Raw genomic sequence first — 21140 nt, 5'->3', positions numbered from 1 at the left:
ATTAGGTCAGGTTAAGTTAGATTGGGTTTTGTTAGGTTTATCAAAGGTCATAAATTACGTATTTATTACAGCGATAATAAGTAACTTAATTAGATTTCTACCCATCGAGTCAGATTTCAATGTTTGAAAGCAAAAATATATCATTACGGGTCAAATTTTATGTATAACCAAACTAGGCAATATAAGAAATTATTTTAAACTAATTTGTGCAAGTGTGGCATGGCGATGATTGATTTGCGAGACGACGCGTTCTTCGACTGTGTTCACGGATCTATTAGGTTAGGTGAGGCTTATTTATCAAAGGTCGTAAATTACATATTTATGGCAGAGATAGTTACAGAAGAAGAAGAAGGCAGAAAGATATCATATTGTATCAAATTCGATGAAAAATCCAGCCAGGTAATGCAATAAATAATTTGACTTGTAGCAAATTTAGAAATGCGAGAAGACATGTCGTTCTAGAGGGCTAACGAAACTATTACTTAGCTCACTTTAAACTTGACCAGACCTAGGTGAAATTAGTCCTGATCTAGCTCAAGCCAAGGCATATAGCAACTATGTCATCTGATGAAGTTTCATATATTTTTACACATTTTTTAACGATCATATTACAAAAAAAGTTTTTAATAATCTTTTTACTATAGTATAAAAGATTTATACAAAATAAACAACTTACCTTAAATAATATGAAGAGGATTCTTCGGGTGATTCGTAGACTTTATTTATATGTTTAAGATATCATTTTTACACATAAACAGTCTCTAAAATTTATGATTTAGATGATATGTTTGATTTTCACAATAATTTATAATATTATTATATTTTATATACGCCTAAGGCAATGCTCAATAATTAACAGTGTGTATAGTCACTAAAATATTATTTTTAATTAGTATTTATTTGATATGTGCTTTCTATCACGTAAATTCAATTGCATCAGTAAATAGTGAACTATTTTATATTATTTTTAAAATAAATATTTTTATAGTTCGATCAAAAATATATTTCTTTGAAGTTCAGTGCTTGTTTTCATCAATCCTTTCGGTGGTTTGGCATTGATAAATGTTAATATACGTATATTTTTACTGTTTTTATATCACTTTGGAAAGAGTTGTATATTTTTCACTCAGTTTATGTATTTCTATGGAAGGGTAAGGTCCCTGATTATGGACGCGGGTGGTTTTAGAGATATTTATATGATGAAATTAGATTAGTTCGATCAGCCGAAGTTCTGTCCTCTCTGCACGACGATACAACAGTCTCCCCACCGCAAGGAAGTTTTCTGTGATGGACTGTTCCTTGTTTTAAAGCCTAGGCCGCACATGAGACTGTATTCCAGGCATCCATATGCTCGTAATTGTCCTTTGAATGGCGAAAATCCCACAACCAGCCCTAGAAAAAAAACAGAAATGATAAACAGAACATTTAAACCTCGTAAAAATAAATTTTAATAGGAGTCATGTTGAGGTTCTTTTTATTAATAAAATTTTTTTTCTTGACTGGAATTACAATTAAAAGTTAACAAATTAACTACATAGTGTAACTTTCATATGTAAACTTTCATAGTGGAAACTTTCATTTTCGATCCTAGAAAAAAAAACATGAATGGTAAACATGTACTATATTCGAACCTGGTAAAACGAAAAATTTTGACCGGTGTCAGGTTTAGATTCTATAAATTAATAAAAATATATTTCTGGGCTAAAATTACAATTTAAGGTTAACAAATTAACTACATAGCCTAAAAATTAACGTAACATTACTTTAATTTTTATCGACTTAGCATTCTGAAACAGGTAGTCGATTAGTATGGTCAGGAAGTTGATAATAACGAAAAATATTTTGAATAAAAGTAACGTTGAAATTATGCACTCTACGTAGTTAAAACGATCATATTTGTATGGAATCGATGACCTGGAGTAGGTAGTTTTATTCGAAAAAAAATAAAAAATAAAAAAATTAAAATTAAATTTAAAAAAAAAAATTATATATATATATATATATATATATATATATATATATATATATATATATATATATATATATATATATATTAAATATTTGTTAAATTTTAGTATTTATCACTATTCTGATAAAGCACCTCATACACTGTCAGATAGTATTATAATAAGGGTAAAGATTAATTACGGAATAACCTCTATCTAGTGTCAAATAACCTGTAAAGTACAATATATCGGCTTATCTCACAGGATAATCTAACGGATTAGTTAAATTTGAGACGTAGTATTCTCGAACTGAGGACAAAAAGCGATCAGGTTTGATTATTTCCCAGCCGATAGGTTACAAAATCCGGGTAACCGATTAAGTTCTAACTCATTAGTAACGTCCCTTTAAGCTAACTAATTTATTCAATAAGCAATTAAGCTTTATTGAAACACGACCATTAATGGGTTGTTGGCACAATAGACACAATTTGATACGTCAACCATTCATGTAAAACGCGAATTAATTAAGTTTTGATTATATTAGTTTATAACATCTCAACACAGAGATGAAGAAGAATATAAAATATTTTGTAAAATAAATTTTTCATTTTTATACTAATGGCAAATCGTAATAATTTTATTTTAATGACCTGACGATGGAATGATTTTCCGAAACCTGTAGTCATGAATAAGTGTTTATAAAAGTGGTATTACACAAAGTAAACAATGGATGATAAGGAGAGTGTTTTTAGAATATAAAAGTCTGGGCATTTACAGGGCTTACGACAGTCATAGGCTTAGTTAAGTGATGACTTTACACACGTGTAACATTCAGCAATCAGAGTAATCAGTGAACTGCATCGATGCATTGCTATGTTGCTCGTAAATTATATTGTATGAAGGCAATATGATCAGTACGCTACAGGTAATATTAAATAGACTCTGAAGTTAAAAAAAAAAACACCCATATTATTGCTGTTTTTTTACATAAACATATCTTCTCAAAAAAGATGGAGAAGAATATAGAAGTTTGTGTATTTACAGGGCTTATGACTTTTCGTAGGCTGGTTATGTGACCACTTTACATACGTGCAACATTCAATATTCCACCCTTGATGTCAACCACTTTTGTGGTTGACATCAAGGTTCCAAATTACATTTTTGGAACTCCTATACATATGATCAATCTCCTGATATAGTGGGTATGAGTTCACAACAGCCATCTATGTTGGGTCGAGAGAGCTTTTACTTAGCAGAGACCTTTTTTTTATTTGCAAGATCCGAACCCCGGATTATTTTTACACACTGAGAAATGCCTTACAATATTATTAAAAAAAAATTATGTAATGTCCTTATATTTTTGTCATTTCTTTTAAAACAAAGATTATAACATAATAAATAACAATGATTTAAAATGACGTCATAATTAATTTGAACAATGACTTTGTTCGAATTAATTATGTCGTCATTTTAAGTCATTGTCAATGACTTCAATTTGTATAATTTATATTTGAAGCATTAACTTTGCGTTTTCCCATTTTATAATTAAAATGTAACATTATTTTAAAATCAGTATAAATATTTTATTATAACTTAATTATAATGTCTACCGGTTTCGAAGCTAACCGCTTCTTTATCAAGACTGATAAGTACTGTATTAATCAGTATTAATCAGTATTAAACAAGTAGGTACTAATCAGTCTTGATAAAGAAGCGGTTAGCTTCGAAACCGGTTGACATTATAATTAATTCATAAGAAAATATTTACAGTGATTTAAAAACAAAGTAACATTTTAATTACTTCAATTTGTTTTGGGTGTGGTAAAGGATCAAATGATAAATTTGTTAAAATCGTTATTAATTAATTATTTCAATGGAAAACTGTCAGATTCTAAAGATTTTTTGTATTTGTATTCCCTTTTTTGACATTTTTTCTTTTAGAAGAGTTACATTAAAAGTCATATAAAAGAGACCTCTTTCACGCCTTCATTGATATAACAGGCTTGAGAAATATTGATGACAAATATATCAAAAGGTTCTTATAAGTTGGGGTAGGTAAGGGTGTGGCATCAAGTGGAAAATACTACGGGGATGAATATCACAGGTCCATAATATATTTAGGACCAATAAAATCATTTATTGGTGAAGAAGAAATAACTCCTGCGTATATTTTTCTCGCAAATTCTCGTAGTTGATTATCTAAATATAGTTTTACAGAAAACTGTTTGTTTGTTTGATGAAAGTAAACTGAATGCAGTCAAAATGCAATCTCTCAGAAGAATGTGTGACAAAACGATGTATGATAGATGTGCGAATAGTGAAATAAGGAAGGAATGCAAAGCTGAGATAAGCATTATCGATAAATTAAGAAAGGTTTGTTGAGATGGGTTGGACATGTAGAACGGATGAGTGAGGAAAGAACGGTGAAACAAATTTATGAGGCGAATTTAAATGGAAAAAGAGCAGAGGAAGACCGAGAAAAACATGGCACGATCAGGTATGCCAAATACTTGAAAGTGGTCAGGTTAGGAGTCGTAACTATCGGCGGGTATGGATGAGGAGATGCATGAACGTGGAAGAGGCGAAGAATGTTTGCAAAGATAGAGTGGTGTGGCGTTCGATTCTCTCTACCTACCCCTGCGGGGAAGCGGCGTGATGGTTAGTAAGTTAGTTAGAAAACTGTTTGATTCCTCGTGAATTGGGAATGTCTAGAATACTTTTAATGACATAAGGAAATAATGGATAGTGTGTTGAAATGGTTTGGTCATGTGTACCGAATGAGCGAAGAAAGAAAAGTGAAATAATTTAAATTATAGTTGGAAATAGAAGCATAGGACGACCGAAGAAAACTTGTCATGATCAAGAATTGCCAATACTTAAAAGCGGTCAGGTCAGGAGCCGGAATAATCAGCGGGTATGTTTGTCCGCCTCCGTAATGTAATGGTCAGCACGCTCGGCTGCCGTTCTGGAGGTCTCGGGTTCGATTCCCAAAATGGGGTCAAATAAATATTAAGTAATTTTTTCACTCTAATATTTATTCAATATTTACCCTACACTGGTATCTGAAGCGGAGGGCTGATCATCTTACCATATATTAACGATCAAGATAACACTGCGTTTATTTGATACAGTGCCCTATGCACCATTATGGTGCGGATAAGGATTTGAAGAGGAAGAAGATGTATGAGGAGAAGGATGAATGTGGAAGAGGCGATAAATGTTTGCAAACATAGAGCGGTGTAATGCTCAATTTTCTCTGACTGCCCCTGCTTAAAATTGGCGTGGTGGTTATTTATTTAGTTTTATAATTGACTAAAGTACGTCAACCAACTAAAAAAATTGTGATCGAATGGAGAATCGAATGCATGACCATAAATAAGAAGTCCGTGGGAATACCACAGAACCATAACCCTACTCCTACCCTTATTTAAGGGTAATATTTCAGCATTTATGTTATTTTCTTGAATATATTAAAAACAATGTTCCTAATTATTAAATTTTTATTTGTTTAAATGTAAGACTTTGATAAATCTACCAAACTAAATTTAAATACAAAATTAAATTGGAAAAAATCGCTTTACTTTGCTGTTAAATTCAAAATAGTATATTTTGCTGTTTAATTCAAATTGATGGTATTGTATTCTTATCTCTTATGCTGACATATATATTTTTTCACTTATTATATTAGAAAACTAAGCCTTGATGTGTCACAAACTTATCATGAATGATCATGTTGTAAAAAATGTAAACACGAGTTGTTGTTCCATAAAACATTATACATATAAATAAAAAAACATAGATCAATACAATTTCATTCACGTCACGTAAAACTAACAATATGAAAGACGGTAAACAAAATAAAATTATTACGTAACGTTAAACGTGCAAATTGTACGATTCTAAGTATATGATATGTAAGAATACTCACTCTTCGTACATTGATGGTTCTGTTGTCCCCTTTCGGTAGCTTTTATATCTTGTCCGGTAATATTATTATAACAATCAATAAATGGTCACCTTCAAATTGTTACAACCCCAAAAACCGTATCTAACAATAATTGGGAATCACTCAAAAATCTACTAGACTCACGTGTGAGGAAGAAAAATCACATTTACACGTGTAAAATCAGTGTAAATTGCTTATTTCCCTTGGGGGACAATTTAGAAATGAGAAAAACACCCTTCCCGTGAATTTGTGTACTTTTTACGGACTTTTATAGTGAAATCGGCAGGGGAACGAAAGCTGTTCTTCCAAACGCTTAGTTTGGAACTCTGTGTGTTGGTGGCGCTATCGATTCCATCCTATGACGTCATGAGTTTCCCCTGAAAGCTTAAGGCTCTATTTTCAGCGCGCATGCGCCGTCGCTTAATTCAACTCATGCGCAGGTCAGAACGCCTCTGGTTGGCTTTTCTCAATCTAAAAAGAATCTAAATAAATATTTCCGGCGGGTAAAATTAACCCACCCTGAAAAAGAGAACAAACAAATGTACTTGTACTTTCACACTTGGTTCATTCAAATTGATCCTTTTTACTTGTGTGAATTTATTTCAGGTTTCAGGCGAATGAGTTGACATTTGCTTCTAGATGAACGTAGGAACCTTCGTTTATTAATATTTAAATATTTATAAAGTACGTAGAATCTTATATTATTTGTATTGATGAATCGTCGTAATCGAATAATTATTTTTAATTGATGGAAATATTCATTGTAAATGGCTGAAATTTCCGAAATACTGAAAAACCGCTATGACCTTTTAGACCTTCAAGGTGAAGAGACGGTTAACCCATGCTTTATGGAACTGTTTTTATGAAATAATATACATTTGCGATAGGATAAGAAGATTTTTCTGCCAAGATTATGAAATTGAAAAAGTATATTTATTTAAATTCATTCCAAAATTCTGCGTAAATTCATTATTATTTATCGCTCATGGCTAGCTGTCGTATCTGTGTTAACGCAAAATTAAAAAAAAAATTAATAATTTTGCGTAAACACAGATAAAAAAGTTGTTTTATAATTAAAATGTATCTTTGTTTTAAAATCACTATAAATATTTTATTTTAACTTTATTTTAAAGTCTACCGGTTTCGAAGCTAACCGTTTCTTCATCGAGACTGATTAATACTATTAGTATTAATGAAACTGATTAATACTATTAGTATTAAAGAAACTGATTAATACTATTAGTATTAAAAACTGATTATACTAGTATTAATCAGTCTCCATAAAGAAGCGGTTAGCTTCGAAACCAGTAGACATTATAGTTAAGTTATAATACAATATTTACAGTGATTTTATAACAAAGTTAAATTTTAATTATAAAACGGAAAATCACAAAGTTAGTACTTCAAATATAAATTATATTTTTTGTTTTTTTGAAGCAATTACTATTAATAAATTCAAATATAAACATTGTTCTTGGGAGCGGTCAAGAATAAGTAAAGGTTTCATTTGTTTCCATTTATAGATATTTTTAAAATTTTCAAAATATTATATTCATTTATTTGTTTTCTTTAATAAGGATGTAATGATTATCAATATACATACCTGTTCACAAATCTGGGTTTTCTCCATATAGGGGATATTTTTACAATTTTTTTTATTTTTAAAATAAAATTATAAATAATTTTTTATTATATTTGGACACATTTTCAATATTTTCCGCTTTACAACTAAATTTATTTTACCTAAGATAAGAAAAATATTTTTGCTACAAAAAATATATAATATTAATAATGTTTTCTGTAATGAATCATTAAAGTACCACATTTAAGATATTAAATTTCCCATTATATTTCAAAATATTATATTTATTTATTTGTTTTCTTTAATAAAGATGTAATGATTATAGATATACCTGATCACAAATATGGGTTTTCTCCATATAGGAGATATTTTTACATTAAAAAAAAATACAAAATTAATTTTACTAAATTTGGACATATTCAAAATATTTTCCGCTTTGTCACGACTAAATTTATTTGACTTGAGATAGTGACAATATTTTTACTCTAAAAAATATAATTACATTATCAATAATGTTTTCTTTAATGAATCATTAAAGTATCTTATTTAAGATGTAACATTACCCATTATATTTACTTAGATGTTAAAATGTTATCATTCCGTAAAATTAACTAGGTATTAACCTCCATCTTAACATCAAAGAGCCTTTTTTCTCAAAGATATCATTAAAAAATCTTACAAGGATCCTTTGTTCGCTCTAAGGATTTGTGCTTTCAGACAGTCATCCAATATACGAAGAAAGGTCGTCATGAAAAAGGTTATTGCTGAATAATTCGCGTTTGTAATTTGGGTTGTAAAATATATAAAAAGACTCGTTACAATTCTTTTCTTAATGTTCAAAGTGCAATTTGTGTAAAAGCGATCCTACAAAAAAGTGATATCAGCATTTTATCTCACAAATCGATTTTATAAAAAACATTTTACTAACGAGAAATATTTTTTTTTTTATTATTTACAAAAAGACTTCAATTTCACAATTTTTCGGAGAGCCTAAGCGGTTCCTTATTAAAAATAGATATCAAATACCATACCGATTTTTAACAAAGAAATTTATAATCATAATACACGAGGACATAACAAAATACATATGGAGCCGATAAACACTACTAAATTTGGAGTAAGGTCCCTAAAATATATTGCCTATACCCAAATTAACCAGCTGCCTGACATATATCCAAAATAAAATCCATCCAAAATAAATGATCTGAAAAAGTATTTATGGAAAGATATACATGTAGTGTTTAGTCATATTTCCTTATTTTGTTTTTACCTTATGTTTTTTTTTATATTTTCCCATGTGCTATATTTTCTCATTTGTTTATTTTAAATATGCTTCTTCCCTTTTGTTTTTCTCATTTATTTCTTATAAATATGCTTCTTATGCCTATTAATTATACATGTTTATTGTTTTTATATTTTGTCATGTATTACTTTAGGTTATTTAAAAAAAACTTTTTTGTTACATTATTATTTGTGTTCCAGTCTTGTTAACCTTTAATCCCATGTCCCAAAAGGAGAAAAAGAAATTACTCATCTGGAATATTATATGTATATATGACCTATGTATGTAATATGTTTTGAAAAAATAAATAAATTATGGCGAATTAGAACCCAGAAACTTTGACTCGAGCGTCCGCGACACTAACCACAGGACCATATTCCGATACTAACTAAACCAACTAAACATGTCTCAAATTATATGTGTCTCAACTTGATATAAAGTATCTGTCTTTTTTATACGATTTTTTTTAAATAATAAGGCAAATGTAGTCTGTTAAAGAAACGAAGGACGGGCGAGGAAAACTTGGCATGATCTGACCACTTTTCAGTATTTCAAATACATGAAATTAGTCAAGTCAGGAGCCAGAATAATCGGCGGGTATGTATAAGGAGATGCATGAACGTGGAAAAGGCGAAAATGGTTTGCAAAGACAGATTAGAGCGGTGTTCTATTCTCTCTGGCTACCCCTGTGGGGAAGGGGCGTCATGGTTAGTGTGTTATTTAGTTAATGGATGTCTGAATACCCCATGGCATGGGACCTGGCATTTGGAAAATAACGAAAGTTTGAGTATTTATTTTTCATAAAAAATAAATAAACAAATAATTTTACAACAAAATCATTACCCTCCAGTTTCTTTTTTCCTCAAAAATATACGGAAAATGTTTTGGATTTCTTTGTATTAATTTTGTTGAGACTTTCTGAAAAGTTCAAAGGTTGTGTTTTTCTTTTTTGTTTTATAAAATAATAATGTTTTAAGGAAAAAGAAACTTCCTTTATGAATTTTTCAGTGAAACATTTTTTATTAATGTTTTCTAGAGATTTGAGTACATAAAAGGGTAGTACTGGGAAAAAATACACAGGACATTATTATTGATAAAAACAAATTACTTACTAAAAAAAAATACATTAAATTTCTATGATCTTAAATAAGATTTTTCTAAATAGATTACTCTCTACAGCCAATTTCATAAAAAAAAATATAATACTTTCAAAATCTCAGACATTCTACATATGGTTGACATTCACACTAATATTTTTTTAGAACTCCTTAATATATAATTTATCTCATATAAGGTTCAATTCCCAGAGGGGTTTAAAACGAAATATTTGTGAATTTTTTACTCCAATATATTTATTTAATATTACCCTGGACTGGTCCCTTCAGCACATGAGTGATCACCTTGCCTTCATGTAAGAACGATCAAGAAAACACTGCGTCAATACGATGCAGTACCCTATGCACGGATAAGGGTTAGAAGTATAATTTAAGCAGATTATTTTATTCACAACATTTTGAGTGCGTCCAAATACATTTGTGAAAAAATATTTAAACACACTCAAAATGTTACGAATAAATGTTTTTCTTTCATTTAAAAGAATACTCGCTTGTCGAAATACTATCTAAATGCTGCTTTCTGCATTCATTGGAATATTTAAAAACATTTCTCGCTTTGAGAAGGTAGTGGGTACAAGATACGAACATAAAGTTCATTTTTAAATGTGTATAAAAACGTTAAAAGAGAGTTTTAACGGACCGGAAATGAAGTACTCACTAGTTCCGGTGGTTTATCCCGTAATTTAAAACACAAGTGCGTACGTTTAGCTTGAACAAATAACGCTCTAAGCATCAACCCTTTCTCATCAAATGTCCATAATAAGTAAACTTTTGCAAATGAACTTTGTATTTTTTGTAATTTATTTAGAGTTTTTAATTTCATATTCTTAATATATGTCCGCCTCCGCAGCGTAATGGTCAGCACGCTCGGCTACCGTACTGGAGGTCCCGGGTTCGATTCCCAAGGGGAGTCAAATAAATAAAAGTGATTTTTTCACTCTTATATTTATTCAATATTACCCTGGACTGGTACCGGAAGCGGAGGGCTGATCACCTTTCCTTCATGTGTTAACGATCAAGATAACACTGCGTTTATATGATGCACTGCCCTATGCACCATTGGGGTGCGGATAAGGGTTTGAATGAAATATGTAAGTGTTTTCACTTTACACCATTTTGAGAGTGTCCAAATACTTGTTCACAAAATCTGGATTATCTCCAATTATAGGAGTTATTTTCAAACAAATAAAACAAGTATTTGGACACACTCAAAATGTTGTAAATAAATTAACTGGTCAAATTATAAGCTAAAATGATAAAAATGAAAATGACATTTTCTGGCGTTTCTCATGTATGTGATTATAATCCAGGATTCGGAGCTCACATACTAATAAAAGAGTTTCTGCTCAATTAAAAAGCTTCTTTTCATCTCACCAATAGATGTATCTAGTGAAGTTCTAATGATTCAAGAAAAATGTTTCGAAATCGGTTCATATATATAGAACATCCAAGAATTTGAATAGTGTGGTTGTCAATAATGGGTAGAATTGGTTAACGTTACACGTGTGTAAAGTGATCACTTAAACCAGCCCATGACGGTCGTCAGCTCCGTAAATGCCCAGACTTCCATATTCTTCTTCATCTTTGATGAGATGTCAAAAAAAATATCTTCTCACTTTAATTAGATCTACATATGCAGAAAAGTAATATCTTTGCATTAAATACAACATAGATGACTCGGTTCTAGTAAAAGATTCTGGTAAATCGTATTAGGATCTTACATACATCTAATCAAAGAGTCTCTCCTTAGTAAAAACTTTCTCAATCCAACATGGATGCCTTTTGTGAACTCACATGTACAGTTTCATGAGATTAATGGTAGGTGTACGAGTTCCAACAAAGCTGATGCCAAATTAAATAATGATTTTAATTTATCTTTTATGTAATAAAATCAAATGATAACGGGTTGAATCCCTCGCAAAATGTGCGTCTTACATAATATATTAGATCCCCGAAAAGACTGTTTATAACGCATTACGCTCTGGGGGAAATTGAAACAAAATTGTTACGTGGACTTAAGTGGTTAATTTTCTACGAATTACGATAACGATACGTTCGGATATCACGTTCATTTTTTAAACGTGACTGGCATTTTTACAAAGCCTAAAAATTTTTAATTCGAAAAGCTTTTAATGCCATTTTACTGCAGGCATGAACTTGTGTAACTTTTAAAATGACTATTTCAACTTTATTGCATTTTTCGTTAAGTGACTTTCATAATTTGACGTCTAAATGTATTAATTCAATATAATTTTCAAACCTTTTACATAGCATACATCAAATAGCCATAGCTTTGAGTAGAAATTAACAATATTGAATATACATATATATATATATATATATATATATATATATATATATATATATATATATATATATATATATATATATATATATATATATATATATATATATATATATATATATATATATATATATCACGTATATATATATATATATATATATATATATATATATATATATATATATATATATATATATATATATATATATATATATATATATATATATATATATATATATATATATATATATATATATATATATATATATATATATATATATATATAAATATATATATACATATATATTATATATATATATATATATATATATATATATATACATATAAATATATGTGTGTTTTCCCTGCCTGTACAGGTAGGATCAAATTTACTTTAGGTAAGTACCCACCAGCCTGCTTTTTCCCGACCCTTATTAAGTGAGCGCTCGTTCCAAATTTGTAATTTGCTGTCAAATTATTTTCTGGGACAAATGAAAACCTACATTGTGAAAATGGCGCTTGCAAACCCTCATACATGAAATTGGTGTAATTTGGTATTTTTTTTTAAATAACGACAAAATTCCTGTTTTATCCTAAATTATAATTTAAATATACATACTCACAATGCCGGAAAATTCCGTGAAGGTAATACGTATTTAAATTTATTTTTTTAAACATCCTTTTGGGCGTATTATTGTTTACGTCATTTATTTGTCGTTGCGCGGATTTTCACATGGAAATGACGAAAATTCAACTCTTCCATTATTTTTTACTTTGGATTCTAGATTTCCGATAGATAGATAGATAAAAATCGCCACTTTCCACGGAAAGTGGTGATTTTTCTTTTTATCAATTTTATACGTGTTTTCCTTTATCACCTGTGTGAATCTAAATTGATAGACGAATTTCTTATCACTTCGCTTTTTATTACTACTACTACTACCATCACGCCGTTTGAGATCTGAGGATAGGGACTTTTGAGGGGACACTTGAAGGGTCCTAAGGAACACCTTGACAAAAAACAAAACTTATAAGATTCGGCCCTTAATATTCGGCTAGACTATAAAACAAATTGAGACATTTAATTATTGAGTGTAACAGCGTAATTAACCATTTTAAAATTGAAATTTTACTTTAAAAATACATATTGTTAATATTTAGATATTAAAATCTGTATATACATATCGCTCAGTCCTTTTAACAACGTCGTAAATAAAATAAAAAAGAGTTTTCAGGAGATCGTTTTTAAAGTTTAAGAATATAATAAGATGTATTAAAAATAAATTTCAGTCACTTATTGAACTCTCTACTGTGCAACAGATCTTTTTAGGTAAAATCTGAAGAGTTTTTCTCCATTTGAAAAATGTTTAGTATATTTAAACAAACAATTAAACAATGCCTTTTCTTCAATATGCAAAAACAACACTTTCTGCCCTGTAGCGGGTTAATATTAAGTTAAAAATATGCCGCTTTTGCTGAGATATAGTACATTTTCTGGGCATTCCGAAAACATCCGCAATTAAATATTGACGATTTTTGATATATGACGTTGTTGAAAGGAATGAGCGATATGTTTCCGCGCCATTTTCAAACACCGTTTGTGTAGCTTATTCTAAATTTTAGATTTTTAATTTAAGGTTTACTTGATGAATATCATTATTTCTAAAAATCTTTTGTGACACATTTTTCGATGCAAACATTGACAAAAACAGATTTTAAGAAAAAGTGGTATTTACCGAGTAAAACTTAAATAAAGAATGAATAGATATTACCACAAAGTGACTGCTGAATCAATTAATGAAACTCAATTTTAAAGTTCTATCCTTTGGACTTTGAAGAATGAAGAGGTGGTAGAAGCTCTTATTTATTTAATTTTTTTATTATTTTTATCAGTGGTAACATGGGCAATGATAAGCCATTGGAAAATGATGTTGAATACATCAAAATAGGTGTCACAATATATTTTATGAAATATTGATAATTACCAGTAAAATTTTAATTCAAAATGGATAGATATTACCACATAGTGACTACCGAGTCAAAACACAAGAAATTTGATGGGTTAATTATAAGATTTTTTAATTCACTTTTTTAATGGTTTTTTGAAAATTTTAATTTTACGCACTTTTCTTTTCATTCAGGTCATTCAGTTACCGGACATATGGCGGACTTGCAATAAAATCCGCTCAGCTGTCTACAGACTTGGATTCGATCTTCGACATTTTTTTAAGCAATTGGATCCTAAGAACAGAAATTTAGTGTCTGGTAATGCATGCGTTTCTTTATTACTATTATTTTTTTAAAAATTTAAAAAACTGGATTTTCTATAATTCAAAACGAGTAATTATACTTGTGTGAAAATGTTCTATTGATGTTGTAAAGATTAAAATTTGCGTCATTAATCAATTATTATTACCTCTTCCAATATTTTTATTATTATTTTACATTTGATTTGGCTTATTAATGAAATTATTCTTTCTCGAACCACTTATTTTCACTCTTTAATTTGTTATATTTTTTTACGAAAACATTGTTTGAAAATCACTTAATATTTTATTTTTACTTAATCATATCGTTTACCAACAACTTCTTCCCAAAAACTAATTGATATAAAAACTATACCCTTTAGAAAAAAATCATTTTATATTTTATTATTACTTAACTATGCTGTTAGGACAGAAAATGCCGAGCCCTCTTCTAGTGGAATGGAAGGTCTGCTGATGACAGTCAACAGTCCGCCTTCTCCTGAGGAGTTTTACGTGGTTTCCTCCCAGCAATGAGCAAATGCTTAGAAGTTCCTGATTGGCCCACACTAGATTATCGCTCCTGTTTCCAACACAGACTCAAATAAAATATATTTAATTAGCTAGAAGAAACAAAAACCCACTTAATGATCTTTAAACCTTGTACATAATAAGCAAAGAAAATAATAAATGAAATTCCCATCTAAAAAAAACTATGCTTTTGACCAGCTTCGAAGCAAACAGTTTTTTTTTCAAAAAGTAATTAATACTAACTATTTACTTAACGAAAAATTCAATACACAATATAAAAATACCACTTGAGATTCCTCTCTCAAGCTCTGCTAACTGCCATTTTTCAAACAGTTTGTTTAATATTAACTAGTATTAGTCTTGAGGAAGAAGCAGTTTACTTCGAAACAGCTTCTGTTGGCGTTAATATATATTTCTAAATACAATAAAATACAATAAAACTTCCAGAATCTCGATTCCTCTCAATTTTCGGAGGACCACTCAAAGAATTGATTGGTCTCACAGACCAAGAGGTCACAGAACTAGCCGATTACTTCAGAACACAAGATGGGCGCATCCTCTATGGACAGCTGTGCAGTATCGTACATGGAGAAGGTGAGAATCAATCCTGAAGACGTATGGTATTCAATCTCAATCCCAAATTTAGAATTAGCTTAAAAAATAAATTAATGATAATGTGTAAAAGCTGACGACGTGATATATTTTTGGACATCCTCTAAAAATATGAGTCAAATGACAGTTTTTGTAATACTATTCTGGTTTTTACGTAGGTACATAAATAAGATCCTGAAGTCTGGGTATACAAATGTATAAAGTAATCACTTAAACAAGCCTATGATTGGTCCTAAGCCCTGTTAATACCCAAATTTTCATATTCTTCTTCATCTTTGTCAAGGGCTTTTAATGAAATTTTGTTCACTTCCATAGTGTAGTGGTTAGTGCGCTAGGCTGGAGGTCCCGGTTTCGATTCCCAAGAGGGTCAAAATAAATATTAGTGATTTTTCAGTCTAATATTTATTTAATATGACCCTGAACTGGTACCTGAAGCTGAAGGCTAATCACCTTTCTTTCGAGTATTTAATGATCCAGATAACACTGCTTCTGTACGATGCAGTGCCCTATGCACTATTGGGTGCAGATAAGGGTTAGAAGGGAGAGAAGAAGGATTTTTTAGATTTAGATATATTTTTTTAAACGGCGGGAGAGACATTTGCTTCAATAAATATTCGCTTATCATAATTTTTCAAATTTCAATAACTGACATCATCAGAAATCTAGTCTGATGATGTCGGTTACGACAAAATCCGGTTGCTAGTCACATAAAATTAATGTGGAAAAAACTACATTGTTGCTATTTTATTGTATAAAATGCAGTTCGACCAAGAAAAGTCAGTACAAAACATAATATTATTCAAATGTTTTCGCCTCGAAATATCGAAAGCACCTCATCGCATAGACGCTATGGCCATCACTGAGTAATATTATCATTGATTTTACAGATGTTAAGAGACCACCAGTGACTGCAATCTCTAAAACCGCTCGTAAAGTATGCCCCTCTGAGCGGCAGCCTCCCCCGCGCGGCCGCTTGACCGAAGACGAGCTGCGCAGGCTGTGCAACCTGATGGCGACCATCGCGGGGCGCAACTTGGTGCTGCGCCCCTACTTCCAGGACTATGAACTGGTACGGGTTTTACACATCAAATTGGACGTTCAAAAACCAAATTGGACGCCTAACTAATCAAATTGGACTTTTAAAAACCAAATTGGACGGCACACAAATAAAGTCATACCTTTGCCAAATCAAATGAACGTTTACAAAACGAATTTGACCCCTTAAAAATCAAATTGGACTTTTAACAACCAAATTGGACGGCTTACAAATAAAACATACCTTTGACAGATCAAATTTAACGTTTGCAAACCGAATTGGGCCCCTTACTCATCAAATTGGACGTTTAACAACCAAATTGGACGGCTAACCAATTTGACAAATCAAATTGAATGTTTACAAATCGAATTGAACGTTTACAAACCGAATTGGTCATTTAATAAACCAAATTGTACGATTTACTAAACAAATTTGACATTTTATAAATTAAATTAGTCGTTTAACATAGGAAACCAAATCGGACGTTTTTTGTAACAAATTGGACGTCTTACAATTTAAATTGGGCGTCGTACAAATCAAATTTGACGCTTTTTAAATCAAATTTGACGTTTCACAAATCAAATTGGACGTTATATTGTATTTTGTAAAAGTTTAAAAAATATATTCATATTAGTACTACATATACCATCAGTGTTAATTCCTGTCCCCGTCTTTTATTCTAAATACTATCAAGTGCTTTCATCATTTTAGAGATTATGACAGCAATTCTGGAATAAGTATCAGAAAGAATGGTAGATAATTCTATGGGGAGTTGAATTCCAGCCTGTTTTAAGCTGTTTAGAAAGTTTTCCTTCTCTCTTTTGAGACGACACTAGAATAAAATATGGATATATACTTGTTCGAACACTTCAGCTATATGTGATAGATCAAGTACATATTGTGATTTCAGATTGCTAAAAATGATGGCCGCGTGACATTCGGCCACTTTGCTAGGCTCCTTAGTTTTGTGGGTCTAATCTTGGCTTCGGATGACCTTAACCTCCTCATAAAACGTTTCATTGCTGATGCCTATACAGTGGACTACGAAGAATTCCTCAGAGAAATCGATAACATGTGCAAGAGAGGAATGGAGGATACAGTAAGTGAAACATACAATAAAAACACACACCAAGTATTATGATCATGCCAAGTTTTCCCCAGTCTTCCTCTGTTTCTATTAACAACCACATTCGCCTCATCTTTTAACTATTCTTTAATCTCTTTTTAGCTATTAGAGACAATTTAAATAATTTCATTAATTGATTCGGCAGTCACTTTGTGGTAAAATCTATCAATTTTTAATTAATGTTTTACTTAGTAAATACCAATAGAAACAATAAAAATTCTGAAAAATATAAATAAAATAACAATAAATATAAATAGAATAACAATAAACCCATAATTAACAATATGACAATGACTAAAGCCTCCCCCCTATTGTCTATGTTCCCACTGATAAGAAATAAAAATTAAATTAATAAATAAAAATAAGAAACAGCTCCTACCCCCTCTTCAACCTTCAACGTCCCAAGGATCCATCTCTAAAATTTGGAATTAGCTTCACATACGGTGTTTGAAAATGATGCGGAATGCATCGAAACACGTGTCACAGTAGATTTTAAGAAATAATGGAAGTCTAGGTGTAACAGACATCAATAGTACTTAAGGTAGAGGCAAAGTAATTGAGATGGTATGGATACATAGGATGCAGAAAACCTGATTATATTGCAAACCAAGCAATCGCAGTGGATCTTCCTTAAATAACATCTAGAGGAAGACTAAAAAACTCTTGGATGATGCAGAAAAACACGATTCGAAGACATTGCCTAGGTGATGTTGTCCTGTAGAAAAAAGACCCATTTTTCATCGTCCACCTTTAAAAAACTATGGTTATTTAAAGTAATAGTAAATATTAAGAGTATCTGTGTCTATTTTTTTTTCTTTTTTTCCAATATACATATCGTAGTCGTACAGGAGAAAGTGACTAACAAAATGTAAAATGTTCAGGAGGGCCATTTAAGTCACTTTTGCTTGGTAAGTAATAAACATCAATGCAGTTAGTAATTTTTAACAAGTCAATATATGATACTTCCCAGTTTAATATCCTTTGGGTTTTTTTCAGGGCAATATTAAGCTAGTAAGATATCAAATAGTCAATGATCGTTTTTTTGTAAAAAAAATGCACTTGGTCACTTTCTCTTGTATGACTACGATATATTCATGTAACATGGGTATTTACAGGACAAATTTCATATAGGACTATTGGAAATGAAAATAATTTTTTTGTGAACTTAGAAGTCTTTTCAACAAAATTAAAGAAAAAAAATATGCATTGTAAACTTGTAAACAAACAAAAAATATCTATCTATGAAAACATTATTATAAATTTTAGTTATAATGATCAGAAATATAATTGACAAACTATGATGAAGATTCGACATAAAAGTTCTAACATTCTCCTAATCATTCATCGTTCACTTTGTGTAATACCACTTTTATCTGGTAAAAAAAAATATATCGATAAAAGTGGTATTACACAAATGAACGATGAATTATAAGGAGAAAGTTATATCACTTTATCACAAAGTTATCAATGTTTTCATAATATACAAAATATAAAGATTTTTTTCTTTTCTATTTAATATTAATGATTACTTGGAAATTTAAGGTAAACTTCAACCCTCAACGGATAATTCAATCGAAGGGAGCAATTTACTCCAATGTGGTACCGGATAAAATAACGGTGAACAATTGTTTCACCAACGATGGCATCTTCCACCCATCGCTCGCACCTGCCAAGATACCTTGCGATAATTACAACACGCTTATGGATCAGATCAAACATCACATCTGCATCAATCGAATTCGAGTATCGGAATTCCTCAGGGTAAGAAACTTATTATTAATGGCAATAGTTTTTTTTATTATCTAAATTCCATATGACTGAAATCTAGCCACAGTTTGTGCAACACAGTTTCTTAATACCCCCTCAGATACATGGAACAGATCAATATCCGGCGTGATATTATTCAACATAGCGGTAGCTTTTCCTACAGGTATAACCATCAGCAGGTTGGCTGCATATAGGAATTTGAAAAAATCTATGCCGACACTGTCTTTGGTAACTATCAGGAACATACAGACCAATGCTCCGTATAATTTCAGGATTATCGATCATACCGCGCAACAATCGGTAAATCCTGTTATGACCCGATTATTACCTGTTATAGGCTCCTTGAGTGATCGCTTTACACACGTATAGCATTCACCCTTCTGCCCATGGTTGATAACCACACTACCTAATTTTTAGAAATCCTACAAATATCATAAATCTCATGACGCTTTATGCATGAGTTCACAGGAGCCAACTATTGTATTGAGAAAGCTTTTATTTAGCAGAGACCCTTTTATTTCGATGTATGCAAGATCTTAGCCGGATTATTTTACATACTGGGAGATACCTGAAGGCATGATTTTTCAATTTTCATGCAGATTTCAATTTGACCCAATAACTTTATTCACAAAAAAATATCGGGTATATCCAAATCCTTGTTCACAAATTTAGGTTTCTCCCAGATGAAATCTTCTCCTCAGATTTGTGAACAAGGATTTGAACACCCAAAATTGTTGTGAGTACTATTTTTTTTTAATTTTTGGTCGATAGTTTCAAATCATTTTAAATGATTTAAAACCCGACCGTGAATCCAAAAATTTATGTTCGCAGTTTATTTCTTCAATCTATGCTTCTTTTTTTCCCATGTAGCCATTCGACATCTTAAATTCTGGTCGCATCCCTCGCAGCCAGTTTGAGAAGGCTCTAGATACCATGGGCATGGGTAGTCTGGGAGAACTGCCACTGACTCCTGACGAGATACACACCGTGAGCCAGCAGTACTTGGATCCCTGCGATGAGTACCAGGTCTGTTGGAGAACGTTCGAAAACGACGTCAACCAAGGTAATGCCAACGATCTGAGTTCAATAAGATTGCGCTTAGTTTGATTTTAAATTTTAGCTTATTCTTGTTATTCTGCATTGTTGTCTCCATTGCTGAGGGTCGTGACCAGCCTTCCTCTTTGTCCTCAAAACATTTTGTATAGTTTTGGAGGTCCTTACCAAAAAGTTACATTTCCAGTATTGCACAAAAAATCCTTTAAATGCAAATCTCTTCTGTTTACTGTATTCTATCAAAATCTTAATTATGTTGCGATAAAACGTGACCAATCCTGTGTTAAACCAATATGAAATCATTAAATCACACCAAAACGTAACAATTTTATAAGCTAGAATTCCTGGTTACTTAAAAATCATTTATAACAGAAATGTAACGTTTTGGTGAGAACCCCCACAGTTTTTCTCCAATTCTTACGACACACCGCTATCTGCAGTGTTCCAACCACAGTTGAACATATGACAGCCTTGATTTAGTCAAGATTATCTAGTAGGGAATATTTTAACTCCTCCCATGACCGTTATTTTTTAAGACTGATAACGTTTCTTCTAACAATGTATTAGTTGTTAGTAAATTGTAACAAAAAACTGAA

At 30.9% G+C, this 21140-nt stretch overlaps 1 protein-coding gene and 1 long non-coding RNA gene across 2 annotated transcripts; one reads left to right on the top strand and one right to left on the bottom strand.

Annotated features, from left to right (window-relative positions):
* Positions 1-1106: 1106 nt before the first annotated feature.
* Positions 1107-6194, bottom strand: LOC148308058 (uncharacterized). The gene is made up of 2 exons (XR_015837744.1): positions 5875-6194; positions 1107-1392 (listed from the first exon to the last, which is right to left on the bottom strand). It is a non-coding gene; the product is annotated as an uncharacterized LOC148308058 (long non-coding RNA).
* Positions 6195-12674: 6480 nt separating this feature from the next.
* Positions 12675-20554, top strand: LOC148308057 (uncharacterized; the record flags this gene model as incomplete). Its single annotated transcript, XM_088262266.1, has 7 exons — positions 12675-12821; positions 14318-14441; positions 15398-15544; positions 16450-16631; positions 17509-17697; positions 19267-19485; positions 20362-20554. Coding segments are annotated over exons 1-7 (1075 nt in total), but the record flags the coding sequence as incomplete, so codon positions are not given.
* Between the last annotated feature and the right edge of the window lie 586 nt (positions 20555-21140).

Source organism: Brachycentrus maculatus, unplaced genomic scaffold (assembly GCF_059751285.1).
Source record: "Brachycentrus maculatus isolate JH-2025_06_01 unplaced genomic scaffold, ASM5975128v1 h1tg000176l, whole genome shotgun sequence".
Lineage (NCBI taxonomy): Eukaryota > Metazoa > Arthropoda > Insecta > Trichoptera > Brachycentridae > Brachycentrus > Brachycentrus maculatus.
The sequence above is the reverse complement of the archived record's forward strand: the minus strand, read 5'-3'. Positions and strand labels throughout refer to the sequence as shown.